General features: G+C 41.4%; 2 protein-coding genes and 1 long non-coding RNA gene across 3 annotated transcripts; 1 reads left to right on the top strand and 2 right to left on the bottom strand.

Moving 5' to 3' along the window:
* The first annotated feature begins 110 nt into the window (after nucleotides 1–110).
* Nucleotides 111–6,853, top strand: LOC100690466 (pinopsin). The gene is made up of 5 exons (XM_013272441.3): nucleotides 111–2,716; nucleotides 3,028–3,196; nucleotides 4,269–4,440; nucleotides 4,544–4,777; nucleotides 5,929–6,853. Exons 1-5 carry the CDS (start codon nucleotides 2,395–2,397, stop codon nucleotides 6,121–6,123), a joined length of 1,092 nt encoding a protein of 363 aa, XP_013127895.1. The 5' UTR covers nucleotides 111–2,394; the 3' UTR covers nucleotides 6,124–6,853.
* Nucleotides 3,068–5,389, bottom strand: LOC112848002 (uncharacterized). The gene is made up of 5 exons (XR_003221866.1): nucleotides 5,211–5,389; nucleotides 4,936–5,107; nucleotides 4,568–4,717; nucleotides 4,245–4,467; nucleotides 3,068–3,206 (listed from the first exon to the last, which is right to left on the bottom strand). It is a non-coding gene; the product is annotated as an uncharacterized LOC112848002 (long non-coding RNA).
* LOC100690740 (protein-tyrosine sulfotransferase 1) lies at nucleotides 6,363–14,722 on the bottom strand. The gene is made up of 5 exons (XM_025910717.1): nucleotides 14,286–14,722; nucleotides 12,965–13,123; nucleotides 12,572–12,825; nucleotides 8,353–8,554; nucleotides 6,363–6,901 (listed from the first exon to the last, which is right to left on the bottom strand). The coding sequence occupies exons 1-5, from the start codon at nucleotides 14,691–14,693 to the stop codon at nucleotides 6,866–6,868; spliced, it is 1,059 nt and encodes a 352-aa protein (XP_025766502.1). The 5' UTR covers nucleotides 14,694–14,722; the 3' UTR covers nucleotides 6,363–6,865.
* Between the last annotated feature and the right edge of the window lie 146 nt (nucleotides 14,723–14,868).

Below are 14,868 nucleotides of genomic sequence, written 5' to 3'. Positions count from 1 at the left end.
TGAAAATACTGTTATTGTGCTCACTTTAATATAAATTCAGTTTTTACTTTTCTGAATTTTACATATTTTTAGTTTATCTTGTTATAGAATAGAATAGAATAGAATGCTATTATTTGTCATTGTACCTGTGTTCAATGAAATTTGGAGTATCTCTATGAGCAGTGCATACAGTTAAAATGAAAATAAATAAATAACTAAAATATAAAAATTAGAAAAAAATGCATGCACAATACACACCAGAATTACAAGAACTATACACACATCCATTTCACAGTCTTTGGTCATATTAGAAATTGTCTATCCTTTGCATTTTTTAATTCATACTATTTTTTGTTTGTAGTGTTTATTCTAATGCTAGGTTAATTTTTATCTTATAAAGGTATCTGTTTTGTCATATTGTGAATTTTATTTTATTCAATTAAAAACACTTTTTCTCTTTTATACTTTTTGTTTTATGTTTGTTGTGTTTAACTTCATTCTAACAGCTGTAATAACAATTTTTCCCCTGCTGTGGGATGAATAAAGCGTGCACCTGGGTGTTTGTGTAGAACAACATAAATTCAAATAAGCATAATTAGAAATAGACAAAAGTGATGTTTTCCACATCCCATATATATCAGGTAATACACTAAAGAGCATGAACAGAATCTACATGGAGAAAAAGAAACACTTTAAACTGGGAGCACTCGACCAAAATCACAATATCCTTTACAAGTCTGTAAACAGCTCCAGTGAGTTACAAAATACAAGTCTGAGTGGAAAGGACTACAGAAGACACACTATAACTACAAGTAAAACTACACGTCCATCAACACTGTGTTTAGCTGACAAAGAGAATACCACCACCAGGAAAGACAAGGATAGGCTCTTCCCATCATCACTGCAAATTATATTATTTTAACTATTACATTTTTATATTTGTTTATAATTAAATTAGCCTGATTCAAATAACAATGTAAGCATTTCTGTACATTTAAGGTTTGTTTTAGTCTAAAGACCCGGAGATGACTTTTTTAACGGTACTTCCATCCATTAGAAAATGCTCCCTCCGGTGGTTAAAGTGTAGTACTGCATCAAAGGGATCTTACAGACCTAATTTCGACTTTTGAGTGAGAGCTGTGGGCTTGAATTATTCCATAACTAATAATGGCAGTTCTAAATTAGTTTAAAAATGATGTAAACATTATTTCATTAAAGTACACATGATCCTGTATGATTTTTTTTATATTTACAGGAGAAAAATAATGTTTAAATCTGTCAGCTGATCTCCCGCCTGCAGATCTATCATTTCTTCAGTCTTCCATCCATAACGATGCCCACCCTCAATCCTCACCCTTCATCCCTTCCTAGCTCCACTTCTTTTCCACTACAGCCCTGCTCCACATCCTGCTGCAGAGCATCACAGAAGCTTGTAACCCAGCATCCAGGTCTTAGTGTTAGCCCGGCTCGTTTCCATACGTTGCTCCAGAATCATTTCTGCATGCTTAGCCTTTAGTTCCAGTTCCTTCATGAGTAACCTTTCTTCTGCTGCCAGTCACCTGCCTGCCCTCATCTTCTGCCCTGTTCATCAGTTTAGTCCACCGCCAGGCCGCCCTCTGCTCAGCCTCTTCAAACCTCCCCCGCAGATAACAGCCCGCTGTGCTCTGTTTCCTTGCCCTCTTGCACTGCTCGGCCATTCTCTCAAGATCATCGTTTCCCATTATTTAATTATTTATTTTATTTTACCAGTTTTTGCATTTTCCTTGGATTCTCCTCCAAGAGTTCTCCCACTGACAGGCTTCACTTGAACTTTTTGGACCAGAGTGCGTTCCTGGCTCAGCATCTGAGTCAGCCAAAGCTTATATTATTGATAAGCTGGCAGAGATATTTAGGTCCCCAATCTGGTTCTTAACACAGTATTAGCCTCTAACAGAACAAAATAAAGACATCTCTTCTTTTGATTGATTCTTTTACTTTTCATAGAAGTGCTTTTCACTTTTTAATCTACCAAAAAAGAGGAAAACGGGACCATCTTAGTATTTCCTTGTTTATATTAAGTTCTTCTTTGACAGTATTCAGTGTTTTCATTTGAAGAAATATCTCCAAGCGTATCACCACTGAAACAATGTCAAACATGCTTAACAGTGCGACACCTTAACCCTTTGATAAGTGACCATATTGCTGTAATAGTTAAGCAACATGGTCAATAATAAACTGGTAGCAACTCAAATCCATAATGTATGAGAAAAAGACAAATTACCCCCCCCCCCCATTCTGCCCACTCCCTTGAGTATTTAAGCATTTGCAGACATCTTGTAGATGTATTTCCTACTAGTGCCTCCAGTGAATTCAGTTTCACTACTTCTCTAAGAGGATACCTCCATACGCCTTTGCTTTGTCTTTCTAATCATTGTCATGGTGACCCACCTGCAGCACAACAACCTCAGCACAGAGCACATCCCCGGTGCCCTGAGCCGAGCAGGTCACACCGTGGCGGCTGTCTTTCTTGGGTTCGTCCTGGTTCTGGGGTTCTTCGGCAACTTTCTGGTGCTCCTGGTGTTCTCACGCTTTTCTGGGCTGAGGACTCCGGCCAACCTGCTTCTCATCAACATCAGCATCAGCGACATGCTCGTTTGCATCTTTGGCACATCCCTCAGTTTTTCCGCCAGCGTACGTGGCAGGTGGCTGACAGGTTCCTACGGGTGCCAGTGGTATGGCTTCTCCAATGCTCTATTCGGTGAGTGAGCTTAATGAAGCCCAGTTTTACTCTGGGAAAGGAATGCGTAGCATAAAAGGCACTTTTTGAACTCTATTGTAGTTCATATTTTTTATTCTTCACTATTTCCATTAAAAAACTAACAAAGATCCAAATAAGGAAAAAAAACACAACAAGGCTTCTTTGTATCCTGTTGGGTATAGTTTGTAAAATGTTTTTATAAAATTATTTTATCTTGAAATGTTTCTGCTACTTTGATTATGAAAAGTAAGAATGCATCAGCATCCTGTTTGATCACTGCTGCTCTTTCACCTGACATCTCTCTATGGCAGGGATCGTGTCTCTAGTGTCTCTGGCTCTCCTGTCCTTTGAACGCTACTCTGTGCTTCTCTGCAAGCAGCAGTCGGACTCCTGTCAGTACCGCAGGGCCTGGCTCGCCGTCGCAGCCTCCTGGCTCTACTCGCTGGTGTGGACTGTGCCGCCACTGCTGGGCTGGAGCAGGTCAGCCAACCTGAAATATTCGAGACCTCAGTGAAAAGTCTGTGATTTACAATATTATGAACCACTACAGCTGGCAGAAATAGAGGCAGGGTGATAATCAGAAGGTTGGTTTACCGTTTTACCAACGAGATCAAAGGGTGAGAAATGTTAGGTCATTAGAGAGCTCTGGCTCATTGTAGTTCACTGTTTAAATGCCAAAAGATGATTAAAGACACAAGATCTCTCATGACCTGAGCACACTTCTTTTTGCAGCCGTGTGTCTCTAATATATGTTTCTCTCTGGTTAAGCAAGTGACACGTATAACTAAGAATATTTGCATTGAATTGAACATTTGGGTAACAGGAAGCTCATTTTTCATCTTTCTTTTTTAATTTTTTAAAAATCTATTTTTAGTTTCTTTCATATTAAAGGTCAGCTGTGGTCTGGCATGGATATAAACTGCAACTTAAGTGTTCGGTGAAGGCAACTACCTCAGTAGCCTCTAATTCTGAGTTTTGCTTTCAATCCATATCTGTGTGATTTTATATCACACAAAAACAGCTCCATGTATTAATTCTTTGACTGAGTGGATTTATATATGTCATGCTGGACTTTGGTGCAGTGTCTTCGCTTCCCTTTAAACCAGTTTATTTCTGATTGACTGTCATTCATTAAAAACAGGTTTAAACACTGAGCTGGTGGGACTTCACGGTCAGGGCTGTGTGCCTGAGATGACAACATTAAGGATATCTGCTCGTTTTGGCTCACAGAGAGTATTTGCACATATGCTGACCTCATTATTTTTTAAACTTGGCCATGTTTTATATGCATCCAACACTCTAACAGTACAGATATGGCAGGAAAGCCAAAAAAGGACCTCTTCAAAAAAATGAAAACATTAAATCAACCTTATTAAAGCTGGCATTTCTCTTGTTTTTCACAACAGAAGTATTTAAAATGTGCACATATTTTAAAAAACAAGATATTTTTCCTGCTCTGTGCAACCCTTTTGTCTATTTGAGAGCTGCTTGTTTCTGCTTTGTTTGATGAATGAAGACAGTAACTTACTGTTCATCCTGTGTTGCGGTGCAGCTATGGGCTGGAGGGTCCTGGCACCACCTGCTCAGTCCAGTGGCACCAGCGCACAGCCACAGCTCGCTCTTATGTCAGCTGTCTGTTCGTCTTCTGCCTCCTCCTGCCGCTGGTGCTCATGTTCTTCTGCTACGGGAAGATCCTCCTGGCTGTACGAGCAGTGGCGAGGCAGGTAAGCGCGCAGCTTCACCTTTGACCCCTGCGTAATGTTTGAAATCTGGCTCTCAGCTCTGTGCATCTGCCGGTGTGTTTAAAAGAAGTGTGGGTGTCTGCAGGTCACAGGGGTTAACTCAACCTACCCTGACTGGAGAGAAGGCCGTGTCCTCCTGATGGTGGTCACCATGGTGACGGGCTACCTATTGTGCTGGATGCCATACGGAGTTGTGGCAATGCTAGCTTCCTTTGGAAGGCCGGGCTTAGTGCCGCCTGCCGCCAGTTTAATCCCTTCACTGTTGGCAAAAACCAGCACTGTGATCAACCCCTTCATTTACGTGGTGCTGAACAGCCAGGTAAGAAAACAGGAAAAACTCCCCCAGATTAAAATGACACCAACTGTCATCAGCAGCAACTTCGATACCTGATTATTTGAAATCATTTTCATTAAAAACAAAACAAAACAATAAAAGATTGAAAATATTCATTGGAAAACATTTTAAAATGCAAATACCTCCAATCATAAAGTGATGGACATATCCCCCACATCATTACACCAACAGGCCTGAAATGTTGATACAAGGCAGGGTGGATTCATGCTTTCATGTGGTTTACATCAAATTCCCTATTTGCAGTTTTCTGTTCTTCAATTTTAGTGAGTGCATGTGAACTGTCGCTTCAGTTTCCTGTTCTTAGATGACAGTAGTGACACTCAGTAGCTCATCTGCTTCAAGGTTTGACAAGATGCACTTCTGCATTTAATTGATGAAACGATTCAAGTTGCTGCACCTTTAGACTGCTTCCTAAAGCAATCCGACCTTTCTTCTCTGACCTCTGACATCAACAAGGCGTTTTCACCCAGAGGAGTGAAGCTCAGGGACCTCCTGTTTTTGGACCATTCACTGTAAACCGTACAGATGGTTGAGCAAGAAAATCCCAGCAGATCAGCAGTTTCTGAAATACTCAGACTAGCCTATCTGGCTAGTCACTTTTTTCTTCATTCTGATCCTCGGTTTGAACTTCACCAGGTTGTCTTGATCATGTCTACATGCCTAAATGCATTGTTCTGCCTTCAAGGTTAGTATACTTAAAAAAAACTAATCTAAAAGCGGGTGTGAAAACATTTACGTTAACTGAAATAAAAATGAAAACTAACTGAAACTTGCAACTAGAATAAAAACGTGGAACCCCTCCAGGTGTCCTCCAGGTGATAATAATTAGAAGTACTGAAACTAACAGTGAAACTAGTAAAAATTTATATAAAATTGAATGAAGCACAGCAAATCCACAGTAGTTGAACTAAAATAAAACTCTCATACAATAAAGCCCCCATACAGGAAAAATAATTTCTGTCCCATTTGGACTTATTGTCCAAATGTTTTCTGAAAGTCTAAAATCCCCCTCAATAACGTGTGTAAGAGACGGTCTGAAGATGGTTTTTTTAGATTATCATGTGGTTAATATCAGGCATGCATGGATTTTCCTTCTACCTCTGTTTCCCTCTCAGTTCTCCAGGTGTCTCCTGCACATGATCGGGTGCAGCTCACAAGCTCCGCCCACCCCAGAAAACCCCACGCAGCCCAGCAGCAGGGAGATGTGGCATCACGCTCCCAGCACGCCAACACGGGAACAAAATACAGTAACGCCCCAGTTCACGTCCAGAGGGCAGCAGGTCCAGCCTGGTGCTAGTGGCTCAGTGTGAAGCACAGAAGATAACGACTGTCCTGCTTTATGAACATGCTCTGTATTTATAATTAACGAGTCAGTTCTTTTTCAATTACAAGAAAAACGAAAAACAAGAAAACTTCACATTACTGCAAGTGTACTGACATATGCAGACTCTGTCGTTCCTTTAAATGATGCTATGTCAATTTGGCGCCACCGGGTGGCGCTATGGAGGGCATTAAACTAGTAAACAAATAGGTGGACCACAGCAAGAGGTGACATTTATTTTCTTTTTAATAATGCTCAACAATTTACCACAATTAGAAATTGTTCCAGTTCTGAAATTCCTGAATGGGCAACAGCAAAATAATTTATTAAGAAAATAAACATACATCTTCAAAAAATATACAGTCATTATGCTTCACAAACACTGAGCTCCCAGCGAGTGAGGGATTGGTCTGAAGACAGATTCACATTGTGATGGTGAGGTCATAACAGCTGACATGATGGTCGAGCTGAAACACAGATTCGACCTGGAGGGGTGGAATGATGAGTGGCGAAGAAGCAGAACTTCCCTGAGGAGGTAGTCCACTCCAGACGTTAAAAGCCTGCATCTTAAACACTCCGCCAGTGTACAGACACGGACACCGCACACGAGTCTTATGAACGACTCAGAAACACACATGGAACACTTAAATCTTTCCCGCCAGGTGTAGCTCCTCCAGAACTTGAAGTCTGTCGTTGCGGCGCATCCATATCGCTGAACATCACAGCCATGCTTAGCTGGGGTGAGGAACATCTGCTGATTTCGCTTTCTATGGAAAGAAAAGACAGAGTCATTCACAGGTCACAGAATAACAGGAACTATCGAGGCTGATTTATGGTTGCAAATTGATTCACGCTGGCAGCTACGTGAAGCTCTCTGCACCGCTGGATGTCACTTGGTGAAAGATAATATCTGATTAGAGTGGATTTCTTGCTGTATGTTAACATGCAGGTGCAGCAGCGGATGTGCACCAACATCTGGGCTGCAGCAGCTGTCGAGAAACAAGAACTGCAGCTGCTTCAGACTGTTTATCATGACACCGAAGATTAAGGTCAAAGACCTGTTAAGGAAGTAGAGGACTGTTTGTTACACACTTCCTGCTCGCTGGCTCATCACTGTGCATAACAAGGAATGAATTATTGCCAGCTTTTGTAATGTAATTAGCTGCTATAGTCTCATATGGCTGCAATCCGACTCTGAACTGAGGAGGTTGAAGTGACATTTGTGTTCTTGCATTTTGCTACGCCAAGTACTGTTGACTGGCTTCACTTACCCTAATGTGGGCAATCAGGATAAGCGGTTATCAGAGACATGAACAAGTCTACTTGATTCTGATGGATTACAACTACAAGAGTGTTTTTACTCAGCTGTAGACTCAGTGGTGTTTAAAGCTGCGTACACACACAAACCACAAGCAGCTACGGGTGAAATAACCACAGGTGACAGGAAGTGAGCAGGAAAAGATAAACTTTTCTCAACTTCCACCTGAGCGACTGAAGCGACTACCAGTGAGAGTGTAGAATACAGCTGATTGACATTTGACCTGTCACTGATTTCACAGCCGTTGGTCTCTAATCTTGAGCCTAACCTGCTACGGAACAGATTTTTAGAATAAGTTAACATGTTGATGTAAGATGTGAACCTTCCTTGTAATACTGAAAACCCAAGGTTAAGTCTGAAGTTAGGTGGATAAGACCAAATCCTACTTTGCAGTACAGATCTCTGGGCTGTGGTGCATTTGTGAAACAGCCAAACAGAGCTCGCCTGTATGCAACACCACATGTAAAATTAGGCAAGCTACCACACAGCAAGCTGTAAAAAGACTATATAATGAAAAAGGATAAATGTCTCCTGATCATGGGAAATACAATCATTCACTTTAGTGAAAACAAGCAGGAAGAAGCTGATGTTTTCCTGTTAACAGAAACATACACAAGCCTACTGCAGGACTCCCCTGAATCCTTCTACTCAAGGGCAAATCTTTGTTTTTTTAAGGTTTCTCTTGAGAGGAAAAGCTGGCTCGTTAGTTTAGTTTCACCCATTCCTGAATTTAAAAAAGCAGAGCCAACTTTTCTAATTTAGGTAGTTATTGTTCATCTGCATGTCCTTTGGGTGGTACAATAAAATCTCCTTCCACTGTTTCATATGGTAAATTCATCATGTTAGGGTTTGGATGTCTAAGTGGCAAAAACACTTAACTTTTAACACTCTTAAACTCACATGTGAGTAGTTGAACTCAGGTGCCAGGGGCTCCGTTTTTGTGTAGTCGGGAGGGTTGGCATGGGGGTCGTAGCCCAGGCGAGCCAGCATGGGAGCTATTTCAGCCATGTCGTTGACCACGTCAGGGGGAATTTGCCCCACCCACTTGGACAGTGCCTCTGTGTTCACTGGCTTCATCACCTGGTCTGTCGAACGCTCCACCCTGCAGAGAGCCAAACGCCCACATCATGTATGTGAGTGCGCCAGTTTTATACAAAGAGAAATTAATTCTGCTCATTCATTTGATCTCTTTACAAGCAAGATGTGCCCCTTCACTCAATGGGAAATAATAATTCATAAGTTACTGGCCACCAAAGAAAGATAAGTAAAAGGGTTAAATACAAAAAAACCCCCATTAAAGATTAAAATAAATGTATTTTTCTGTGTGCCTTTGTGTCATAATCATGATTGGCAAGAATGAAACAGTTTAGTTTTTTGCTGTATTTTTAATTTTGTTATTAATTTGCTTTTATTTCGTGTATCGACAGAAAAAAATAAAGAATTGCAGATGAGAACAGAGAGTAAATCGGAGGAAACCAGTCATTTTAAATCTTGCATATAACTCCCTCTGATTTAATTAATGTGTGCACCCCGTTTCAGCCACATTTCCTACTTTAAGCATTTGGGTGACTAAGACTGCGCCGGCCGTTGCATAACTTCTCAAAGTGAGGGTGCTAATTCTCTCAGAATGTGGCCTAATTCCTTCAAATGCGCGCCAGGTTTGGGTTTAGCAGCCAGACTCCCACCAAATCCCCCGAGCTTCTGGCCTGCAGAGACATGCTCTACTTCAGGCACAACAAACAAGTGGAGCAACACAAATTAAAAAGTCTTTCTGTGGGAGTCCTGTAAGCTTTACTTGACCCTGAAAGGTTTGGCTGATTTAAAATGAAGATTTTCGGCATCCTGCACGACTCGCTGAATTTAAGGACGTGATCAGTATTTTTTTTTTCTCATGGTGGGTTTTTCAAGTCTTTACGTTGCCTGTTTTGAGCTGTATTTTTAGACTTGTGCCTACTTCTTACAGTCCTGTTTTACATGAGAACAAAACATGTGAGGTTAAACCCACAGGGTCAATCGCATTTGGTGAAATTCCCTTAAGACTAAATCTGAAACTTACAGGGGAAAAAAAATCTGCAGTAGTTTTTTATAATAATATAAATGTATTAATCAATAATGAAAATGAAAACACAAAAACATACACTTGAACTTAAAGTGATTTTTTGTTAAATGTCACATTACATGAGAAAACAAACGAGTTTCAACTTTAGAAGACATGAAGGTCTCACAGTCATGTGACTTCCTGTGGTTTAAGACTTTTGTTTTGAGTGAACACCTCACACATATCATTCTTCACACATATTTTCACACCGTTGTGCACCCTGCTGTATCTGTCACTGTCATCTTAAGAAACAGGGAAAATCTGTTAGAATACAAAACATACTAAACCTGCAGGACTGAGGAGGATCCCAGTGAATTAGCTGATATCACTCCGCACTTTAAACCCTCGGTGCAGACAGAATGAGTAAAAATCTAATTTTTTCCAGGTGCAACAGTTTCACTTTACCTCTTACTAATGGAGATGCAGTACTATCATATAGAAATGGATAAACATGAAGAAAAATGCAGCCATATAAAAGAACTTATTCATTACATTATAGAAGACTTTATTTTAATTGCACTGTTGTTAATGAGGACAGACATAAGCGTTGGCAGCACTGCAGAGTAAACAGTCCAACTGGTGCCTTTCTTAATCTTGGACCATCATTTAACCTTCAAGCTGTGCTGCTTATTTACCATAAGCACATCTGAGAAGGCTTTATCATTCAATGAAGCATGTTGCAGTGTAAGAACATTTACTTTTACTAATGGTTTGCTCTGTATTTTATTACAATGAAACCTTTATATGTTCATATACAGTTACTGAATAAATATCAAAGATGAGTAAGCAAAAATCTGGTCAGCACATGGAGTGTGTGAGCGAGATGTGTGAGAAGTGGGACTCACAGCTGCCTTTCAGAAGCCTGTAAAAAAACAACACTTTCTATTCTGAAATATAGCTGCCCCTTAAAGCCAGCAGGGCGTGAATTCACAGGATTAGTAAACCGTTTAAATTCAGCATCATGCATGTGCACAGCATATATGGCCTAACAATAATAACAGGAACACAGCCTATAAGCTGCAAGCTAACTGCATATTCAGCAAATCTGCTTCTTTCATGCAAACCAATTAAAAAACTTCCCTAGACCTCCTCTAGATTGGATATGGCCGGGTGTGTGTTGACCATTCACTTCATGCGCGTTGGAGCATTTTTACCATCCTCCAGCAGAAACTGCATGAAAATGTGTGGGGTTACTCCTGACTCAAATTTGACGACCTGATTTTCACTTTTGAAACAACTAAAACACTTTTGGTTTCTCAAGTTGTGAAACATCAAATTTTGCAAAACTAGTAAAATGGGGAAACCTCATTGTTGAGCTAGTTCAGTTTTGAATAAGTCGAGTGAATTAGGCACTTTTAAAAACAACAAAGGTTGAACAAAATGCTGTGAACCAAAGAGGTGTAAAATGCAGCAGGAAAATACAGAAAAACAGAAGACAAACAAGAAGCAAAAACAAAAGAAAGGTGAAAACTCACATTTAAACGCAGCTGCAAATGGCTGAATAAACTAAGTGTTCAGCATTCTAAGGGGCAACGCCTCTCTTTGTCTGTCAGGGTGCTGCAGCTCTCTGTTCTGAACAGAGTAGAGGGGGCAAGACAATGCTCTGTCCAAAGGCACTAAATCCAGCAAAGAATGTTACAACTTCTCAACAACAGTATGAACTTACAGTGCATCACATCACACACAGTTTCATCCATTTTCTTCGGCTTCAATTCAGGTTTTTATGTGTGGGGTAGGTTGCTGGTGTTTATCCCACCTACCATTGGGTGAGACTGGGCAAGCAGTCTGTCACAAAACTAACATATAGTGACAGAAAACCATTCACACTCATGTTCACACCTATATGCAATTTTAGAATTACCAGCCAAGCTAACCCCACTGACTGCATATCCTTGGACTGTGAGGAAGCCGGAGTACTTGGAGAAAACCCTGCAGACTTCTTGCTGCGAGGCAAAAATGCTGACCACTGCACCACCGAGTTCTCAGTCTAAATTTTCATCTAAAACGCCTCCTACATCCCTTCTGGATTTCCAACTTGGAAAGCTGGAAGAAAGCTAAGAATTCATGATGCCAGCAGTAGACACAACCAGTAGTAAAACTTTAATCTGCACCGCCACTGTTGTGCGTTTTTGATCACTGATCAGGCTCTGTTCATGTACGTGTTTGCAGCAGTGCTTTTAAGTGTGAAAACAAGTATTGTGCTTTCTCGTAGTGATGCACGAATCGCTCAACTTCACTAAGAAGCAAAGCAAATCCTGTTTTCACTCACTGTCCTGCCTTTACTATTGGAATGCGCTCAAATGACATCTCGGTTCAGAGCTACCTGGAAGGCAGCATTAAGTGTGATGACCTCTGTTTTGTGAGAGATAGATGTCAGGAGATAAGCCTTCCAGCTAGGGTGTGCGTTTAACATTAGCATACACCACAACTCAACAGAAAATACCCTCTTACACGCTCCCTGATGCAACCAGACTGCAAGGCTGATCCAGCAGATCATTACATAATTTGCATTTAGCCCCGTCTCCCTGTGCTCTTATTTTTCCTCGTTTAAAAGTGTAAACAACAAACAGAAACTTCTGTTTAACTATTTTCTACACTTACCAAAAGTAAAATCATTTCTAAACAGAACTGCAGGTGAAAATGCAAAGTATGCATGTGCATTAAAACCATGTCATGGCTGAAATGTAGGCTAGCACAAACTTCTTCAGTGCATGCACACATTGCATGCAAATACATTAGGACTACTGCTACTTTTAAAGGTTAAAAATAAACCACTGCGGGTATTTTATCATGTGGAGAGTTTCAGTGTAGTGTGCTGTTTATTATGCTGAGGTTTTGAGATACCCGCTTCTAAAACTTTTGCCACAACAGAAGGTTTCATTTGAAACGACACTTGAATCAAACTCACTTGTATCAAAGGCAGATATATAAAGGACGGCCCATCAGGAAACTTTATAACATTAAACAAACTATCTAAACAGATAAGTATCACTAAAGCTAGCACATATTTCATATACTCACTTTGATAGAGAAACGCCACCAGCCTTTCCAATCAGCTCTTCGTGGTGCAGCACCGATGGGTCCCACTGCAAATCCAGAAAGTGGAGCAACTTTCTCATTTCCTCCTCTGGGTGAAGGACAAGCTGCTCATACCGGATGGGCTGACACCTAGCGTATCCGACTGCCTGGCACTGGCTGAACATGGTCTCCACCGCACTGCTCCACTTTGTTAGGCAGTCCCTGTAGCTGGTCAGGTCAAAACCGGAGATGGTCACCTATGAAATGAGGCAGAGTGTGAAGGTCACCACGGGAAAACCCAGTGAGATGGCATGGTTTTTTTGCATCTCTTGTGGCTGCTTGAACAGCCAGCCTGAGAGGACGCTGTAGCATGAAGGAGAAAACAGACAAACACACCTTGCGTGATATCATTGAGTGCACAGTGGCCCGTCCATCTCGTAGCATGAGCACAAACTTTCCTTTCGGGAAGATGTGAGCCAAATAAGACAGAGACTTCAGTGCAAACGGGTCCTTGTTGCAAAGACGAGGCGCAGGCTCCCCGTGACCAACTATCACCTGGAACATACACACACCCCGAATAAAGTCAATTGTCATCATCTCAATATAAAGAAATAATAATTGCATCAATATAAAGGCTCACAAATGTCAGCAAACCCCCGGAGGCAGATAGCTGAAACTATTGGAGTGAATGTCATCAATCAAAAAACTTGAAGTTGGAAAAATTTGAAGAACAAACATGTTTGAAATTGACCACAACAAAGAGTGCGGACCCAGGACATTTTATTTGTTTCTATCACCTGGCACCACATATGAACTCAGCCACAAGGTAATTAATATGTAATGCACTAGCTCTAACATAAATGCTGGCAACAACGTCAGCCACTTCTTTAGATTGCATCGCAGCTCTACAAAGATTCCCAGCAGAAGTGTAAATCGTGCTTAATGGCGACTCGCCGCTGTATTATTGTACTAAACAATAAGGTGTTGCCACTTAGACAAAATTTCCACATCAGCACTTTTATAGGGGGAGAAGTCAAAACTGTAAACATTTATTCCAGAAAGTTTCATCTTATTAAACTGCTGCAACAAAGCTCTGAGCTTTTTTACTGGTTTTACTCGTTACTCGTTAAAATGAAGGTAAAAACCAACACAACTGAAATAACTTCCCACTTTTTACTGTTTATATACCATTTCTGCTCATTGGGAACTTCTTCCTGTCTCTTTCCTGGAGTTTGTATTGTTTATTGTTCATGGGGTCTCTATGCTTCTCTTTTCTATTTCATCTCACCCTATACCAGCTGTGACAGATGTCTGCTCCTCCCTGAGCCTGGTTCTGCTCAGAACTCATATCTGACAGTTAGAGAGAGAAAGAGAGAGAAAACCTAACTCACAACATAAAGCAGGTTGAGACTGCTGTTGCTGTAAAGTGGTCCTATACAGCTAAGACCGAGCTGAATTAAAGAAAAAAAAGGAACTTTTTATAATATCCTGCAGGTTAATCTGGGCAAGCTAAAGATTTTCGGTGCTGAAGAACTAAACGATGAACTACAGCTTCAAAAATATGGAAATTTGTCCTTCAATATTGGCATTTCTCTGGGGATTTATTGGGCTATACATGTGAATACAAACATGTGACCCTGTCTCTCTCACACACTCTTCACCATTAAAAAACATGAAGATGTGTTTCAGTATTGCAAAAGCACCCTGAGAAACCCACCTCCAACAGGAACGCTCGCACAGCTGAGTCCAACACGTGGTCAGTGACGCCGGCCTCATCCAGTCGTATTCTCTCCTTTACTGAGCGGCTCCAAGTGGCCCTCATGGTCAAGAGGCGGGGAATCACTCGGGTCTCTTCTCCACACCGCACGGCATTGTGGGCGTCCAGCATGACGCGCATCAGCGTCGTGCCGCTCCTGGGGAAGCCCCCAATGAAGATAATGGGTGTGTCTTCTGGGAAGTGATCAGCCAGGGATAAGCTCTGATTGCCTGAGCCCAGAGTGAGCTCCATCCATCGGCGCCGATGGCTTTTCGGAGGGCAGTCTACCCCACTCATCCCCAGGTAGAGAAGGGAGATGGAGCAGAGGAGCACGCAGCCCAGCAGCAGGTTCGATCTGGTGCTCCTCATTGTTGGGGAGGTGTGTGCTTGGGAGTTAGGAGGACATAAAATTAATTCAGGTGCAGCTGAGTAGACTAGTGGTGGGACTCACGTTAATACAGCCAGGTCAGTTTGACTTAGCCAGTTTGACAGTCAGCTTTTAGGATGAGCGCTGGAAGTGATCCTGAAGAAATCCTGGAGGGTG

This window comes from Oreochromis niloticus, linkage group LG10 (assembly GCF_001858045.2).
Source record: "Oreochromis niloticus isolate F11D_XX linkage group LG10, O_niloticus_UMD_NMBU, whole genome shotgun sequence".
NCBI lineage: Eukaryota > Metazoa > Chordata > Actinopteri > Cichliformes > Cichlidae > Oreochromis > Oreochromis niloticus.
Note: the sequence above shows the minus strand (reverse complement) of the source record. Positions and strands in the feature narration are given on the sequence as shown.